The sequence below is a fragment of the Ooceraea biroi genome, chromosome 4 (assembly GCF_003672135.1).
Source record: "Ooceraea biroi isolate clonal line C1 chromosome 4, Obir_v5.4, whole genome shotgun sequence".
NCBI lineage: Eukaryota > Metazoa > Arthropoda > Insecta > Hymenoptera > Formicidae > Ooceraea > Ooceraea biroi.
The window spans coordinates 2,308,132-2,323,106 of NC_039509.1; the positions used below are offsets into that span (position 1 = coordinate 2,308,132).

Genomic DNA, 14,975 nt, shown 5'->3' on the forward strand with positions numbered 1-14,975 from the left:
CCTTATTTTGTCGAAGACGATAAAATGTCCCACTGAAGTGAATACTGAAGTATTTGATTTTTGAGTATTTTGTGTTCCTTTATAGTGGATGAGTGCTGAGTTTATACATTTCTTCTCGATTTTCTATTAATATTTTGAAGTGTATGGGTAATTCTTTTAATTTATAATTTTTTCTATTCTGTCTTTATTATATATTTCAATAAAAATTAGTGGACCTATAAAAATATTAATATTTAAGGTTTAATGTTTTAAATTTAGTATTCGATTTTGTATATTCGTGAGCATTTAAATTATGAAAGGCAGTATTGCTTAGCTTGTATTGTAATATACACAATATATAAACACACACACACACACATTTATTTTCTTTTTTAACAGATATGAAATCTATTATAGTTCATTGAATTCTTTGTTTTTGGTTAAAAAAATAAAATAAAAACATTTTAAATTAATATAATTATTGATAGGTGTATATGTAATATTAAAACTATTGTTACAAATATAGAAAATTGTAAAAACTGTAATGCTGAAATTTTAGAACTCTTATATTCTTCGAAAAAATTTAATAGAATTTAATGCTCAAACAGAATCTCTTAGTAATGATAAAATTAAAATTGAAGTATTAGTAAACAGATTTTGGCAATCTAATATTTTAAATAAATATAATAAATAAATTTCGCAAGATGAATTTCATTTCAAAGATTCTTCTTTAACAACACAAAGTGTAGATGGGGAAATAAAATACAAAATATGAAAAAATTTTCTTTATTGCAAATACATCGCATCGGGATAAATACAGCTTTCTATATGCTTATTACGAAAGCTTTGTCACTAAACATTACCGTGACTACTACTGCTAGTATCACTACCGTCTTTATTAACTGTAAATCTGTTCGTTTTAATTGCACTTTCTACGTCTTATTCCTTGTCTCTTTTCTCTCTCCAAAGCTCGGATATACACCTATTTCATCTTAAGCGTAAGAAGCTTAAGAAAGTGCAACTGAAACGATTTAATTTTATTATGTATTCGAAGTCTCGTCAAACAAATGTTCCGTTTTCCGTTGTACAAATGGCTGCGTTGCGTCGATTATACGTAAAGATTGATTCATGCTCATCATGTACAAAATCAAGCTGCATAAAAGCTGCAATAACATATTATTACAGTATTACTACAAAATTTGACTATTAGAAATATGTTCTATGCTTAAAACTGCATCTGATACAGCCCACTGTAAGATTAAAATAGATTAGTGAATATTTACACAAACGTGATCATTACATCGAACAGGTAGGACAATATTTGTATATATGAATTGGTATCAGATGAATTTAAAGCTTAAAACCCCTATGTATCAATGTACAAACATGTGATTCTCTAGTTTTAGAATATTTAAAAGGTTTCTGAAATTTTCGCAGTTGTTCTGATTTCCTTGCTCGTCCCGTAATAATACATGTCTACGTGTTCGTTAGCTTATTGCACGAGTTCTCTAGAGAACTGAATACTTCGTGTCGAATTACTTTAAAACATTGCTCCGAACAACAATTTATCAGTTAAAATTAGTACTTAATTAATAATCTTGCGTGTCACAGGCTTGACAGAGATCGATTTTATATCCTGTGTAAAACTTAACGTAATTTCGCGAGAATTTAACGCGCATCATCGTACACTGCACGCTGCATATCGTTATGTACATGAACACTTTTGTCAATGGCTTAGCATTGTGTGGTAAAAATAATACTTAACGAGGATATTATTACCGTATAAAAAGAGATACTTTATATTAGTAATGTAGTCTCTCGAGGGAGCTAACGATGGTCGAACAACGTATAAAAGTATGACACATCAATTGAAAACATCGACGGAATCTAATAAAATTACATCCATTATTATTCCACAATATCCATTTTGATTTTTCGATTTCGCATTTAAACTTGCTTGCGTAACACAATTGTGCTATGAAACTATTACGTCAAACTAATTATATGAACTTTACACAAATTGATAGACTAAGCCACACACAACTGGCCTATTAATATAAATTACTTACGATTAATCTACTTGAACGCGAACGATAGTCAAGGCTTATAATGACGAGTTCTTTCACGAAGGTAAACGTGTGATGATCAGAGAAAAACAGGAAACACCGTCCGCAATCGCCATCTTACTTATTAAAAGAAAGGATTTGTGTGTAACATATCGTGTCCGCACCTTATTACCACGTACGTATCCTACCACCATTAAAATTAACAATAAACTATCACTATTACTAGTAAGTGGATGTTACATTAACTTATATCAGACATAATTCATCCATATGTCAAAGACAGAAAGCACCGCGATGATTTTATACATAGACTCCAAATGTGATTGTTCCGTTAACTATTCCAGCAGGTACCGTCAGTTGATCACAAAGACTCTGCACATTTAATTGAAGGCAGATAGAGTTGCTAGCAGATCTAGAATCCCCACAAAATTCCACGTAAATATCTATCAAAGTATTGTTAAGTGCCAAGGAGGTATTTCGTTTTTACCTGCAAATTACCATAAATTCGATTAATTCACAGTTCAAATTAAATATGTTGACTCATTGTAGGCACCGTGCTTACTTGGTTGGTTAGTGTTATTGTGCTGCAACTAATGACCACCGAATACATCCTGACTGGCAAACACAACGTAAAGGAAACCGTCCGCATCCCTCTCATTCTGATAGAGCTCGGCCATCGTCAGGCTACCGCTCACAATACTTTTCTGGTTCACCAGCAAGAAAATTGCCTGCGTTGGATTCAGCTGCAGTCGACGTCTATCAAGAAACGACAGGAAGAGGGAGAGAATGTGTTGGCTATATTTCGCAAGATCTTAAAAAATGTTTTGCGTCTCTTGTGTGAGTAAAACAAATATACCTGACTATTTTACACAATTCTGCGACAGTTAGGAAATCTGGTACCAAAAATTTATTCTTGTCCAGCAGCGGCAGCTGGTTTTCCAGCTTATAACGTTCCACGATGATGGGAATCCTATTTGGATTTCTTTGTCTAATTTCGTCCGCATCAGCCGCACGTTGCTCTAAACGTATTCAAAACAGAATTAGTTATGCACTTAACGATATATCCAGATAGATGTAATCATATTCCTCAACGGATTGCCCACTATTATAAAAACATTTTTACAAAATTTAGCGGTTTCTCTCGTGCCAATTGCCTTCGTTGAAAATGAAAGCGATATAATGCCATGTGTTTCGGCTGAACAATGTGGTTGTACAAGGTCAGCGAAACGCGCACTTAGCGTGCATACATTTTGCGAGCGTTTCGAAACGCATCTCCCCCTTGATAGTGCGCACATACACCACTGTCAAAAAATCGTACACTCGCGGAATTATCCGACGCGCGAGTTCCTTCTGATCCAGTCGACGCGAATAACCTATTTCGTCATGCAACATTACGCGGACTGAAAATTGCGATAAGAGCCAGCGAAGCTTTCCTTTGTTCGCGCGACGATCAATCGTTCGACGAACCGACACGACGGAGCAAAGTCTGCCGTAATAAATATCGTTCCGCGTTACAACGGGGCCTTGCGCCCTTTGTTTTCTATCTGTCACACGTTCAGGTCCTCGTTCTCGGACGAGCACGCATACTTACCGAACGTACGTCTCTCCTTGAAGGATTTCTTAGGCGTCAGATTCGTGTTCATCATGACGTTACTACTATCACCTACTACGACGTAACGGCGTACCACTATCAACCGTCCGCGGTCAGCCAGTGGACGGGTCAAAATAACGCTAGCGTGCACACACTGCAATACCGTCACTGCCGTGTGCGCTTCGGATCGGACAGGGTTAGTTCGACGTATCGACGTATCGCACATGCGCGACTGATGGATCGCACTGAGCCTCAATTCTTGAGAGCAGGCTTTATATACCGCTATACTGATCGTGAGCACAGATTCGGAAAGTGTCAAAGTAACGTCATAATTCAAAATTAAACTAACGAAGAAAAAAAATATGCGTAGAACCTATTAATGTTATCTTAGATTAGATTAGATACATGGATATAATATTGTTTTTGTTGATAAAAGTTTACAAAAAAAACCGTAGAGATCAGAGAATATTGTCCGTTGAAACCGATTTTCTGAATAAAGTGGAACATAAAATTAGAAAATGTTAAAGGTAACGTTTAGAGCGTTTGTTTCTTTGGTCAAATCTTTTGTTCTCGACCGGAGAATCCGAACGAGAAATGCGAATGGCGTTTTCAACGAATTTTGATCGTTCCGCTGAGCACCGCTGAGATCAAGCTCAGCTTCGTCTTTGGTAAGCGCGTAGCTTAGAACCTACAGCGCAAAAAACGTCTCTCGTCGATCATTCTCGAAACGTCCCAGAGCCTGCTTTTGAAACCGCCGCTCTCGGGAGCGAGTCGCGAGACGCGCGAGCGAATGCGAATTTCCGTGCTCTGCAGGTGCTGCCGCCTCGCGGGCGCTCGGCACTCCCCGGCCTCGGCGACAACGAGCGAATATTGCCTTCCATTGTCCCGCAAGCGCCGCGCAACGGCGCTCCTCCGTCACGAAGCACAGGAGCGCGCGCGCGAGGATACTCTGCCGTCCGCGCGTCGACGAGACGCGTCGACGTCCCCGCGATGTCACGAACAGCTCGATACAGGAAGTCGTAGTGAGGATATCGAGAATCATCGCTCGGGTGCATTCAGTCGGAGCATTTTCTCGAGATAAGTCGAGGGGTAGGGGGACCCTGCCGCGCGATCGTCTCGCACGGCCGTCTATGTGAAACGACGCGCTCCGTGGCGTCGCGGCGTGTTGCTGTGCGTCGCGAACGGCGACGGACGGCGGGTTTACAGGGAACGGAACGGAGCGCGTACAGACACGTCGTGGACGCGGAACAGACGGTACAGCCGGTGCACGTACGTGCCGCGCGCGAGTGCTCGCGTGGGAGAGTGCGCGCGCGAGAGAGAGAGATAGATAGATAGAACGAGGCGTTGTTTTCCCGACCGGCTTTCTGGCTGCTGCGCGTTGCGAGGGACGGCGGACGCTCGCAAGACGAGAAGGTTATACCATCGCGTCGACGTCGGACACGCGTTGTCAGAGCTGCGTGAAGGGACAAGGGCTGAGCGAGGCGAACTGGATAAAGAGAGACAGCTGAGTGAGCGCGCGCGCGATCACCTGTGCGTGCTGCGACAGGCGTATTGGTTGGTGGACGGTCGGTCGGTCGGTGGTTGGCGCGTGTGCGGTGAACACAGCAGTTGCATCCCGACGTCGCCCGCCGTGTGCATGCACGCTCGTTACGAGTGAGGAAAAGAAGAGAGGCAGCATGGTGGAGTCGCCGGAAGCAGCGGTCGCGTCGGGCTACCGCGCGTAACCGCGAGGATCCGTCCGCGTATATTATAGCCCCTCTCTTCCCGCTCGGCCCAACGTTCGCCCGTTTGTCAGGGCATTAACACGAGGGGGACCGTCACGCGTTTCGGAGTATCACGGAGCAGCAGCAGCAGAATCGAGAACGTGCGCGACTACGTGTGTACGTGCGTGTGTGTACGTGTGCGCGTCCGGATATCAACCCCGCGGTGGTCATCAACGGTCCCTGCCGCGGGACTGATCGCGTTCCGCGATCGGGGGGGTAGAAAAAAAATAAACATGGTGGCGGCGTGAGAGCGCCGACGACGAGGGGTCGACGGATCGAGCGAGACGGACGGATTGGTCGACGGGGGGAACCGGGAGGGGGTCCCGCGGGCGAGAGAGCGAGAGGAAGCAGCCAGTGATCGGCTGGCCAGTCAGTGCGTCAGAAGCGACGAATTCGACCGGCGCTCCCTTTGTCCGCGCTTCGGAATACCCGAGGAAGAGAAAGAGAGAGAGAACGAGAGACGCCACAGGGCCGAGAGCGAGCGGGACACGGAATTACGGTGAATCGCGACGAATCGAGACACGATCGTCTCGCAGCCAGCATTCGATCGGGTTGATGCTGACGGGACGAGGACGCGACCGTCGAGGCGCGGCCACTTCGCACCTCGCATCGAATACCCCCGGTTCGATTTTCGTGCGCGCGAACGTATCGCTGTCCGACACGGCGTCGACGAGGACTTGCTCCTCCTCCTCCCTCGGTACGTCACGCTGCGACGTGCTTAATCGGCGTGCAACGGTGACGGCGCCACGGTGCCGCATGGGGTTATGTTGCCGTCGACGGTGGCTCGCGTGATTCACTGGAGCCGGTGACGAAGAGAGGAGCAACGGATTTCCCGACGGCGAGAGAAAACCGATGGCCGGGCTGTGAGAGATGCCGGGAAGCGATCGTTCCTCGATAGAAGAGAAACGAAAGAGAAAAGGGGAAAACGGAAGATTGATCAGGTGGCCGTTGGAGTTCGAAGACTGACAGTGCGCGATCCGATAAATCACATCCCCGTTACGATAAAGAAAAGAAGGAGCAGAGTGCGAACCGTGTTTTGTGTCATCGCCGTTCCGTACGTCGCCGGCTTTCGCGTCGCGAGTGCCGCGTGAGTGCGGGATCCCGTGTGACCGCAAGTGTTTGTGTTTACGTGAAAATCGCGGAATTTGCTCGGAGCAAGGAGCAATACCTTCGAAAGAGTGTACGATATCCAAGGATAACGGTGTTTGTCAACGACGAAGTTCGCGCGGATGAAGCGACGGCCACTTGCTCCGTGTCGCCGCGAAGTAGAATAATCGATTGGCAACGAGGAGTATCGGTGGATCGAGTTGCCGGGTGACGTGACGCGACACGACACGACACGGCACGACGTGATTGCCCCTCGGAGATATTTTCGGGCGTCGACCCGTAGGATGGAGCAACAGCAGCAGCCGCGGCAGCATCGGCGGCGACGACGACGGCAGCAGCGCGGCGACCACGACGGAGTCGTCAAACCCGCGGCGACCCGGTGCCAATAACCTCCGTCGGCCAGGTCCGGAACTTGGCAAGCCGCGCTTCCACGCACGGCGAGCGACGATGCGCCCGCGCCCGTCGCGCGCGACGAATCATCAAATTAGAAGACTCGAAAGGGGGCCCGCGCGCGAGCGAGGGGGACGACGCGACCGTCAGTGGCCGGGCCCGAATCGTCGGTGCCAGCTGACAATAATAATCGGCGATTCTTGCCGGCGAATCGACGCGGACGGCTGGTGACGAGAGTGCGGTTCCGTACAGTTCCTCCTCCTCTTCCTCCTGCACCCTCGCTTCTTCGTTCCGCGTTTTCTCCCGCTCGATCCGGTCGCGATCATTCGCGCCGAGGTCGCATAATCGGGAGAGATCAATCGGATGAACAGACGAACAAGTGATCGATCGTGATTCGACTCGTCGTCGCGCGAGTGCATTTTTCTTTTCTCTAGTCCGCTGCGTTTACGTGTGCGAGGAGGAAGCGCGCTTCTCCGGAAGATTCTACCGACCGAAGGAATTGATCGCGCGTACATCACGTGCGCGAGTCACGCGGGGGCTGACGCAACGGCCGTCGTTGTTTCTTGGGGAACGATCCTGAAACCGCGCGTTCCCGGAAGTCTGATGCTCTCGCGGCCCGGTGATGTTCCTCGACGGTCGTCGCGAGAACGAGACTGATCTTTCGACGTAGCTTATTAAATCGACGTTTGAGAGGGAACGATCTTGGAGCTTTCAATCTTGAGGCCGCCGTCGTCTTAACGGAGCAACATGTTCCTCGTCGGGTTCGAGCTGGTCTCCGATACGTTGAGCAAGAGTGCGAAAGCCACACGCGCGAAAATAAACGCACGGAGACGCTGATCGTGCGTGCACGCGCGCGCGATCGACGATCCGAGCTCGCCCGGGTTCTCGATGAAGTCGCACCTCAACGAGGGTTAAATAGAGACGGACATACAGCGAACAAATGGGCACCAATGACTAGCTTAGCCCTGTCGGCGGCAAGCAGGATCGAGATGCCCCTCTCCAAATCGAATCCGTTCGTGCCGGCGAGCGCGATCTCGACGCAATCGTACATCTCGAGCAACGATAGTGGCAACCACCTGCCACCGATCGTCAAGGGTACCGGGCTGACCGGCCTGAAGCAGACCGGTGGCGGCGGAGGCGGCGGCGGCGGCGGCGGCGGGGGCGGCGGCGGCGGTGGCGGTGGCGGTGGAGGCGTCGGTAGTGGCGGCGGCGGAAGCAGCGGCGGTGACGACTCGGTGCCTTATACAGGCTACCAGAGACTGCCGTGGAAAGGCGAGAACTTCGGCCTGAATCACTGGTCCGTGAGTCACAATTCCAGCCACAACTCACACTCGCAGCCCAACAGTCAGTCGAGCAGTCCGGTGGTGAGAAACGGCCGCACCGATGGCAACAGCAACAGCGGTGGTGGACGTGGTGGTGGTGATAGCGGCGGAAGCGGCGGAGGCGGTGGCAGCGGCAACAGCAACAGCATCGTCAGCGTCAAACCGAAGACGGCGATCATCACGCCGGAGATGGTGATGAAGTTGTACATGAACAAGCTCACGCCGTTCGAGCACCATGAGATCTTTAACTACCAGCAGATCTATTTTATAGGCGCGAATGCGAAGAAACGGCCGGGCATCATCGGTCGGCCGCACAACAACGAGTACGACAACGAACAGGGCTCGTACATCCACGTGCCGCACGACCACGTGGCGTATCGCTACGAGGTGTTGCGCGTGATCGGCAAGGGCTCGTTCGGTCAGGTGGTCAAGGCCTACGATCACAAGACGCACGAGCACGTGGCGCTGAAGATGGTGCGCAACGAGAAGCGCTTCCACCGCCAGGCACACGAAGAAATTCGCATATTGCGCAAGCTGCGCGAGCAGGATAAAGACAACACCATGAACATCATCCACATGTTCGATTCGTTTACGTTCCGCTGCCACATGTGCATCACGTTCGAACTGCTCAGCATCAACCTGTACGAGCTCATCAAGAAGAACAACTTCAAGGGCTTTAGCCTGCAGCTCGTGCGCAAGTTCTCGCACTCGTTGCTCCTCTGCCTGGATGCGCTCTACAAAAACAAAATCATACACTGTGACATGAAGCCAGAAAACGTGCTCCTGAAACAGCAGGGTCGTAGCGGCATCAAGGTAAATTACCAAGTATCTTCCCCGCGCGGCGGTCGTTTAAGATGATAGAAATAGCCACAGGGTCGTCAACATCGAGGTCTCCCGAGAGATGCATCTCTCTTATTCTCTGCGGCGCGAAGATAATTTTACGAATTAATGTACAGCCAAGGATAAATAAGTGTGCGCGTGCGTAGCGCGTGACCGATATTATGGTCGGAGAATTAAATTGTGGTGTTTTCGTTAAACGCGAAATACCGTTGCGTCGAATGTATTAGGAAATACAGATGTTAAGTAAGCAGGCCGATGGGATCGCCGCGAATCGATCGTAAAAAAGTCACAATTGAGGGGTTTACCGCAACAGCGCAGCGGTTAGAACACCTTTCTCAAAATTGGAGAGGATTGATTATGAATACTTGGATTGCTCAGCTAAGTGTAAGCTTTCGAGTCTGAGCCTGTGATAATATTAATTTTGTTTTTTAGATTAATATATGTTATACAAATATTTTATTCTATTTGCATTCAATATTTTTATAAATATATTGTTCACAAAATCACATTTCTAAGGGTTAAGTATAGAAAATATGAGATTTCTAACTTTCTTTATTTTTTTTTTATTCTTTATTCTCTTAAAACTCTTGGAAAAATAGATGAGGCACTGTTCCAACGAATTAATTTTCGATTGGTGCGCGCAACGTAACAGCATCGGTGGTCGCATTACCTTTATTGCGGTGCAATTGCGATCGAGTTACCACTTTCGTTGTTGTGTAATTTGATGCGCGTCGAATTTCTCCCCTAATGAAGACACAGTGTCCAAAAACAAAATCGGTATTCCAGGCACCTTTCTCCTCCGCGCACATGTTCTCGATACACGTGAGATTGCGGCTAGTATTTGCAAAACAAGATCTCGAGTTCTTCTTGACGACGTCTTGAGAGACACACTTATTATTTCCCGTAACATGATCCTCTATTGACATTCCTTTGTAAGCTCCTCATGCGGAAGGCTCCGTTGCTCTTTGTCGGAACGACTGCATACCGGTGACACGCATATGAAAAGAAATGCAGAATGATGCACGGAATCTATTTCCTTCTTATATTATATTGTTGTATTTATATATCTTTTTATATTTTATGCACCTATCTTTTCATCTCGTTTCTCGGTACATTCCTGCTGTTCTACCAGATATACTAACTGCTACATAGTTGTTACATGGCTCCACAGCTGAATAAGTTTTAGATTGTTCTGTACTCTTTAAATATCTTTACTTTCGCGAAACTGAGCTTTCGATTAAAGCCGATCGACGTCCTGGCCGAGAAACACTTTGCATGCACACAAAGTCGCGACCTTTAGCCCCGTTTCCAAATAATCGATAACGGCGAAATCGCGCAGAACTCCCATTAAAGAACGCTCTCCCCCTTGTGAATAATGCGACGACGTACTTCCAAAAGCGTTCGAAATTTCCGTGCGAGTAGCTCGGGTAATCGACAAACTGAAAGGATCTCGAGAGACGCGACACGGGAAAAATATTGTTATCCAGATAAATAAAATGCGAGGTATAATAAATGTATTGTCGAGGGGTCGGCTCCCGTTTACGTTGAAACGTGCCCTGGCGATACGGGTCGCGATGTATCGCGATATTCGATGATATTCCATTCGCCGGGACAATTCGTAAGGTGATAGTTAAGCGGCACGGCGCGGCGAGAGAAATTCCTGCACTATGAATACTGCTACTAAGCGCCGCGAATACTCCACACACCGCCTGGGTTATACTTAATAATGCGTGTTATTTATGATAATGAAAGTGGCGTTCGCGTATATGGACAGTGGGAGATTCCTCAGTGCAACGTGATTCCAAAGCGGCGAATCTATGGGGGTCCCTGGTACGTCAGCATCGGAAATTCTGGCCCATTACTAATGGCACCTGGGTCCATTTATGCTTTTAACGGTAATTGGTAATGTGTATACCCGCGGTCTGCGGTGTACCACGTTCTTTCCGCCCCTTGTGGTTTATATTACGTATGAATTGATGGTTTAAATATTCCGTTCATCAAAAACTGTGCATAGATATTTGACGCTAGGTGTTTTATTTGCAAATCTGTTGTAACGGATCGAATACAAAATATTGGCTGTGCAGAGAATAATATATTTTTTTCTCTATTGTCCTTATTATTGTATTACATTATATATTTGTTTTTATAACTTGATTTTTAAACGATACTTTTTGGTTACTTATTTGAGATATTACTTGGATCGCCACTGGAATTTTTAAAATCACGGACGACATCTAATTATCGGGATAATTAAAATTTAATGGAATATTTAAAGTCTTCGCACATTCTCCTTTTTCTCGATCTCGGTCTCACAATAAATGTGCAAGTACACACACACGTACACATGGAGTCGGATTCCGTTTACTGTATATTCGCACGCGAGTTCCCGCAGACTCTCAAATAAGTCGTCTTGTCTGTTCGTGACCTTGAGAGGCCGCACGGTGGTTACTTTGATGTCAACCAGGTCGTACAGCTAACAGGCTAAGTGCTGGAAATGGACAAAAATGAGATTTGCTCACCCAAATGGTAACAACCGATGGTGGCCTTCTCGACAAGGACGCTCCAAGTCTGAGGCTGAGAGGCTGAGATTGTTTCCGTAATCTCCAAGGCACGAGGCTGGGACCCTTCCGTGGCTGTGGTTGTTTCGTATTATTCGATAAAGGCTGCTTCGTTTGTCTTTCATTGCAGCGGCACGATTTATCGATTCAAGACAGAGTCGAGACGGAATTGCATGCAGAATTCATAAGTTTCTTCTGTATTCACTGTCGGCGCAAGATTAAATGATGAGCTTTGACACGATCGGAAAGATATCACCGTTTATGATTGATTGTCATGGAACGACATCGAGTATCAGGAACAAATGTGTATCAAGGACTCGCGGCGGCGCAGCCTTGACACGGACTCCCAAGACGTTGATATTGAGCACCGTTATCTAATGATACATTAGCGCGGGTTTCAATGGTGCTATTTGCGTCGAACATTATCACGAGAACCCCGCAGGGAAATGCGAGGTAGAAGGTAGTATTAACCAGTGAAAATATCCGCGAAGTGCGAGTTAAGATCGAACACGGAATCGAATTCGGATTGAGACAGGATTTTCTTCGGAGTTCCTTTCTCGCAGCATACCTCACGATTGCGTGGACAATTGCTGCACTCGCAAGCCTCGAAATCGAGTCAAAGCTTTGAAGGCGCAAAACTTGATTCACGATCTAACGTCGTTATTGCGGAGAAGCGGAGATCAATCACTCACGCATATTCGCAGCGAGATTTCCGGAACTAAAGGCCGAGGGTATGGGATCGGATCGGATCGAACAAGTAGAGATTAATTGCGATTCATAGTGGGATTTCCGAAAGTGATCGACAGAGTGGATCAATTTATGAATATTCAGGATTGATGTATTATTTGTATTCAGTCATTTATATTCAGTGTGTATATGTGCTTTTCCAATTTGAGTTTGTTAATATTGGAGTAGCTTTCGTGTGCTCATTTCTCGTGTTGTTTAATCATTATCCGAATAAAGCGTAATTGATCTTACGTAACAAGATAGCGTTTCTGGGCCACGAGTACAATATCACTGATTTTTAGACTTTCGTCGCTATCTCGGTTATCGTTCGTCTGTCTCACTTTTTTTTTGTATATCTAAAATAGATCAAAATTTTGTGATTACACTTGGTATTCGTTTATCTCATGAAATATTACTTTGTATTCAGCATCGCTATTAAATGATAAAAACATAATATAATTTATGTTACAATTACAATGTTAATATAATCTAAACATTATCTTCACATTAAATTAAATCCATCAATTAATTAAATCAAAATTGTAATGGAATAACGTCACAGATTGCGGGAATACGCAAATTATTATATGAGTAAAAGCATTTGATACATTGCATAATCATAATATAAATTATTTATTTTGCAGTATCTGCATATTTGTATTTTGTGTGTAGTTATAAATATGAGAGAGAGAGAGAGAGAGAGAGAAGAGCATTAGAAAATTATGTTTAGGAGAGTATTTATCACATAGATTAGAAAGTGTATAAATTAATAGCATGTAAGTAGAAAGCAAAGATTCTAATATTACACATCATGCAATGTTTGTAGCAAATAGAAATACACAGAATGTCAGATATCTAATAATTACGGTTAAGGACATGCTTGCACATTGAAATTTACACGTATTACGTGTGTACATGCACGTGCACACGAGACACTGCAAAGTCCATTTTGATGAAAATAAATGGATATCATGTCTGTGAATTACTTTTCCTATTGTCCTATCTGTATGTTTTCTATTATAATGAGTATATTCAATATCTTTCCTCTTGCTTCAAAGTGTCTTTCTCTCTCTCTCTCTCTCTCTCTCTCTCTCTCTCTTTAATAACCGTTTATTATTGGGTTGAATTAATTGTCAAGATATGTGATGTATTACTTCCGTCATAACAACTTTCTAAATATCCGATAGGATCTGTCAAACTGTGCAACCGCCTCTAATATATTATTTCAAAATTCAGTGTAAATTTAGTTTTAATTTAGTTTCGATGTGTGTTTCAAAATTCAAAATTAATTGCAAATTTAATTGCACTGCAATGAAAAATTTTGAAATTTCTGGTTCGCACATGTATGTTGATTTTCGACGATAAATTTCATTTACATTACAAAAGATTAAATTAAAATCCGCGATTTTCACGTATATACGATATAGGTATAGATATGTATACAAAAACGCTACGATAAATTTACATTTTTGGTTTCGCGTTGAACTCGTTAACTCGAATAACTGCAATTTTCACTATTTCGTATTTAACTATCCGCCGTGATGTAGTAATGTAACGTACGATGCTCGCGGTACGATGATACAGCGTGCAGAAATGGGCGATACGTCCGAAATTCGATATGGAATTCCATATCGAAGATAAATGATGATATATTTATCATCGATCGATGCAATTTTTTGGGATGTAAATTAAGCGTTACAGGGCATGCGCGCCTATCGTGGGCATTCGATTTGCATGTGCCGATGAGACCGCGGAATAAATGCGGACGAAAATTGAAGAGAATTGTATTATTCGATATTCCGTCCTTGCTTTTTACAAGCGCGGTTATCATATCGCCCAATTAAAGTAGAAAAAAGGCGCTTATCACCGTATTTTATTATGCTAATCAAGCGACGAAATTGACAATTATGGCAGGGGGTACACGTGGGCAGGCTAAATGCTACCGCGAATTCTGTTCGCAAATGGAAATCAATGTTGAAAGTACATTACGATAATGTTACTTTATGCGGACGTTAAAGCGATTTTTGTCGAAAACAATTCGACGTGTCTTGTTTACGAAGGCATTCGGATCGATTGAAAGAGGAAAGGGAGGGAGAAGGGAACAGATAGAAACTCGCACGGGATGCGAAATGTATTCCGGAATTTTGAAGGAATGCAACAATGACATTAAATTTGCAACTTCTGTACGGCGCGTATGCAGACTCGAATCCCTCACATTAATATCTCGCGGAACAGACACGATCTGGTACAATCTAATACACAAAGCCGCGGTATTCTTCCGACATGCAGATTCCCAAAGGATTCGCGTGAGTCGTGCGATTCACCCGTCTGGTCTCTCCTTTCGCTGCTTTCTTCCGTTATCTTCATTGCTGCCGCGGGTTTATCGATAATCGTTCGCCGTTGAAATGAAGTTCTCTGGCAAGGGTACGAGGGGACAGGGAACGACGACGTTCGCCGTCGATGGAACCCGGGGACGATCGGCTTTTCAAGGGGCGTGCTTAGCGTCGGCAACGACAGCTGAGATTTTCCGACTGGCTTCGTGCCGACTTCGATAACGGCAATCGAGAGAGAGAGAGAGAGAGAGAGAGAGAGAGAGAGAGAGAGAGAAGGGGAGAGGGGAAGAGAGAGAAAGG

At 45.2% G+C, this 14,975-nt stretch overlaps 2 protein-coding genes across 4 annotated transcripts in view; one reads left to right on the plus strand and one right to left on the minus strand.

Moving 5' to 3' along the window:
* Positions 1–749: 749 nt before the first annotated feature.
* Positions 750–3,859, minus strand: LOC105285860 (microtubule-associated proteins 1A/1B light chain 3A). Of its 3 annotated transcripts, XR_002193773.2 has the most exons (5): positions 3,637–3,853; positions 2,902–3,064; positions 2,608–2,801; positions 2,049–2,532; positions 750–1,866 (listed from the first exon to the last, which is right to left on the minus strand). XR_002193773.2 is itself a non-coding variant. In XM_011350390.3 (4 exons), the coding sequence occupies exons 1-3, from the start codon at positions 3,689–3,691 to the stop codon at positions 2,636–2,638; spliced, it is 384 nt and encodes a 127-aa protein (XP_011348692.2). In that variant the 5' UTR covers positions 3,692–3,853; the 3' UTR covers positions 750–2,532; positions 2,608–2,635. The 3 variants fall into 3 exon arrangements, 2 of the variants coding, with proteins under 2 accessions (XP_011348692.2, XP_026825017.1); XM_011350390.3 differs by having other exon boundaries at positions 750–2,532; XM_026969216.1 differs by lacking the exons at positions 750–1,866; positions 2,049–2,532 and having other exon boundaries at positions 2,604–2,801; positions 3,637–3,859.
* Positions 3,860–4,501: 642 nt separating this feature from the next.
* LOC105285862 (dual specificity tyrosine-phosphorylation-regulated kinase 2) overlaps positions 4,502–14,975 on the plus strand; it is a 45,643-nt gene continuing 35,169 nt past the window's right edge. Inside the window, exon 1 of the mRNA XM_026969203.1 lies at positions 4,502–9,031. Coding sequence (XP_026825004.1) covers positions 7,847–9,031 — 1,185 coding nt within the window. The 5' untranslated portion in view covers positions 4,502–7,846. The remainder of the gene's footprint in view (positions 9,032–14,975) is intronic.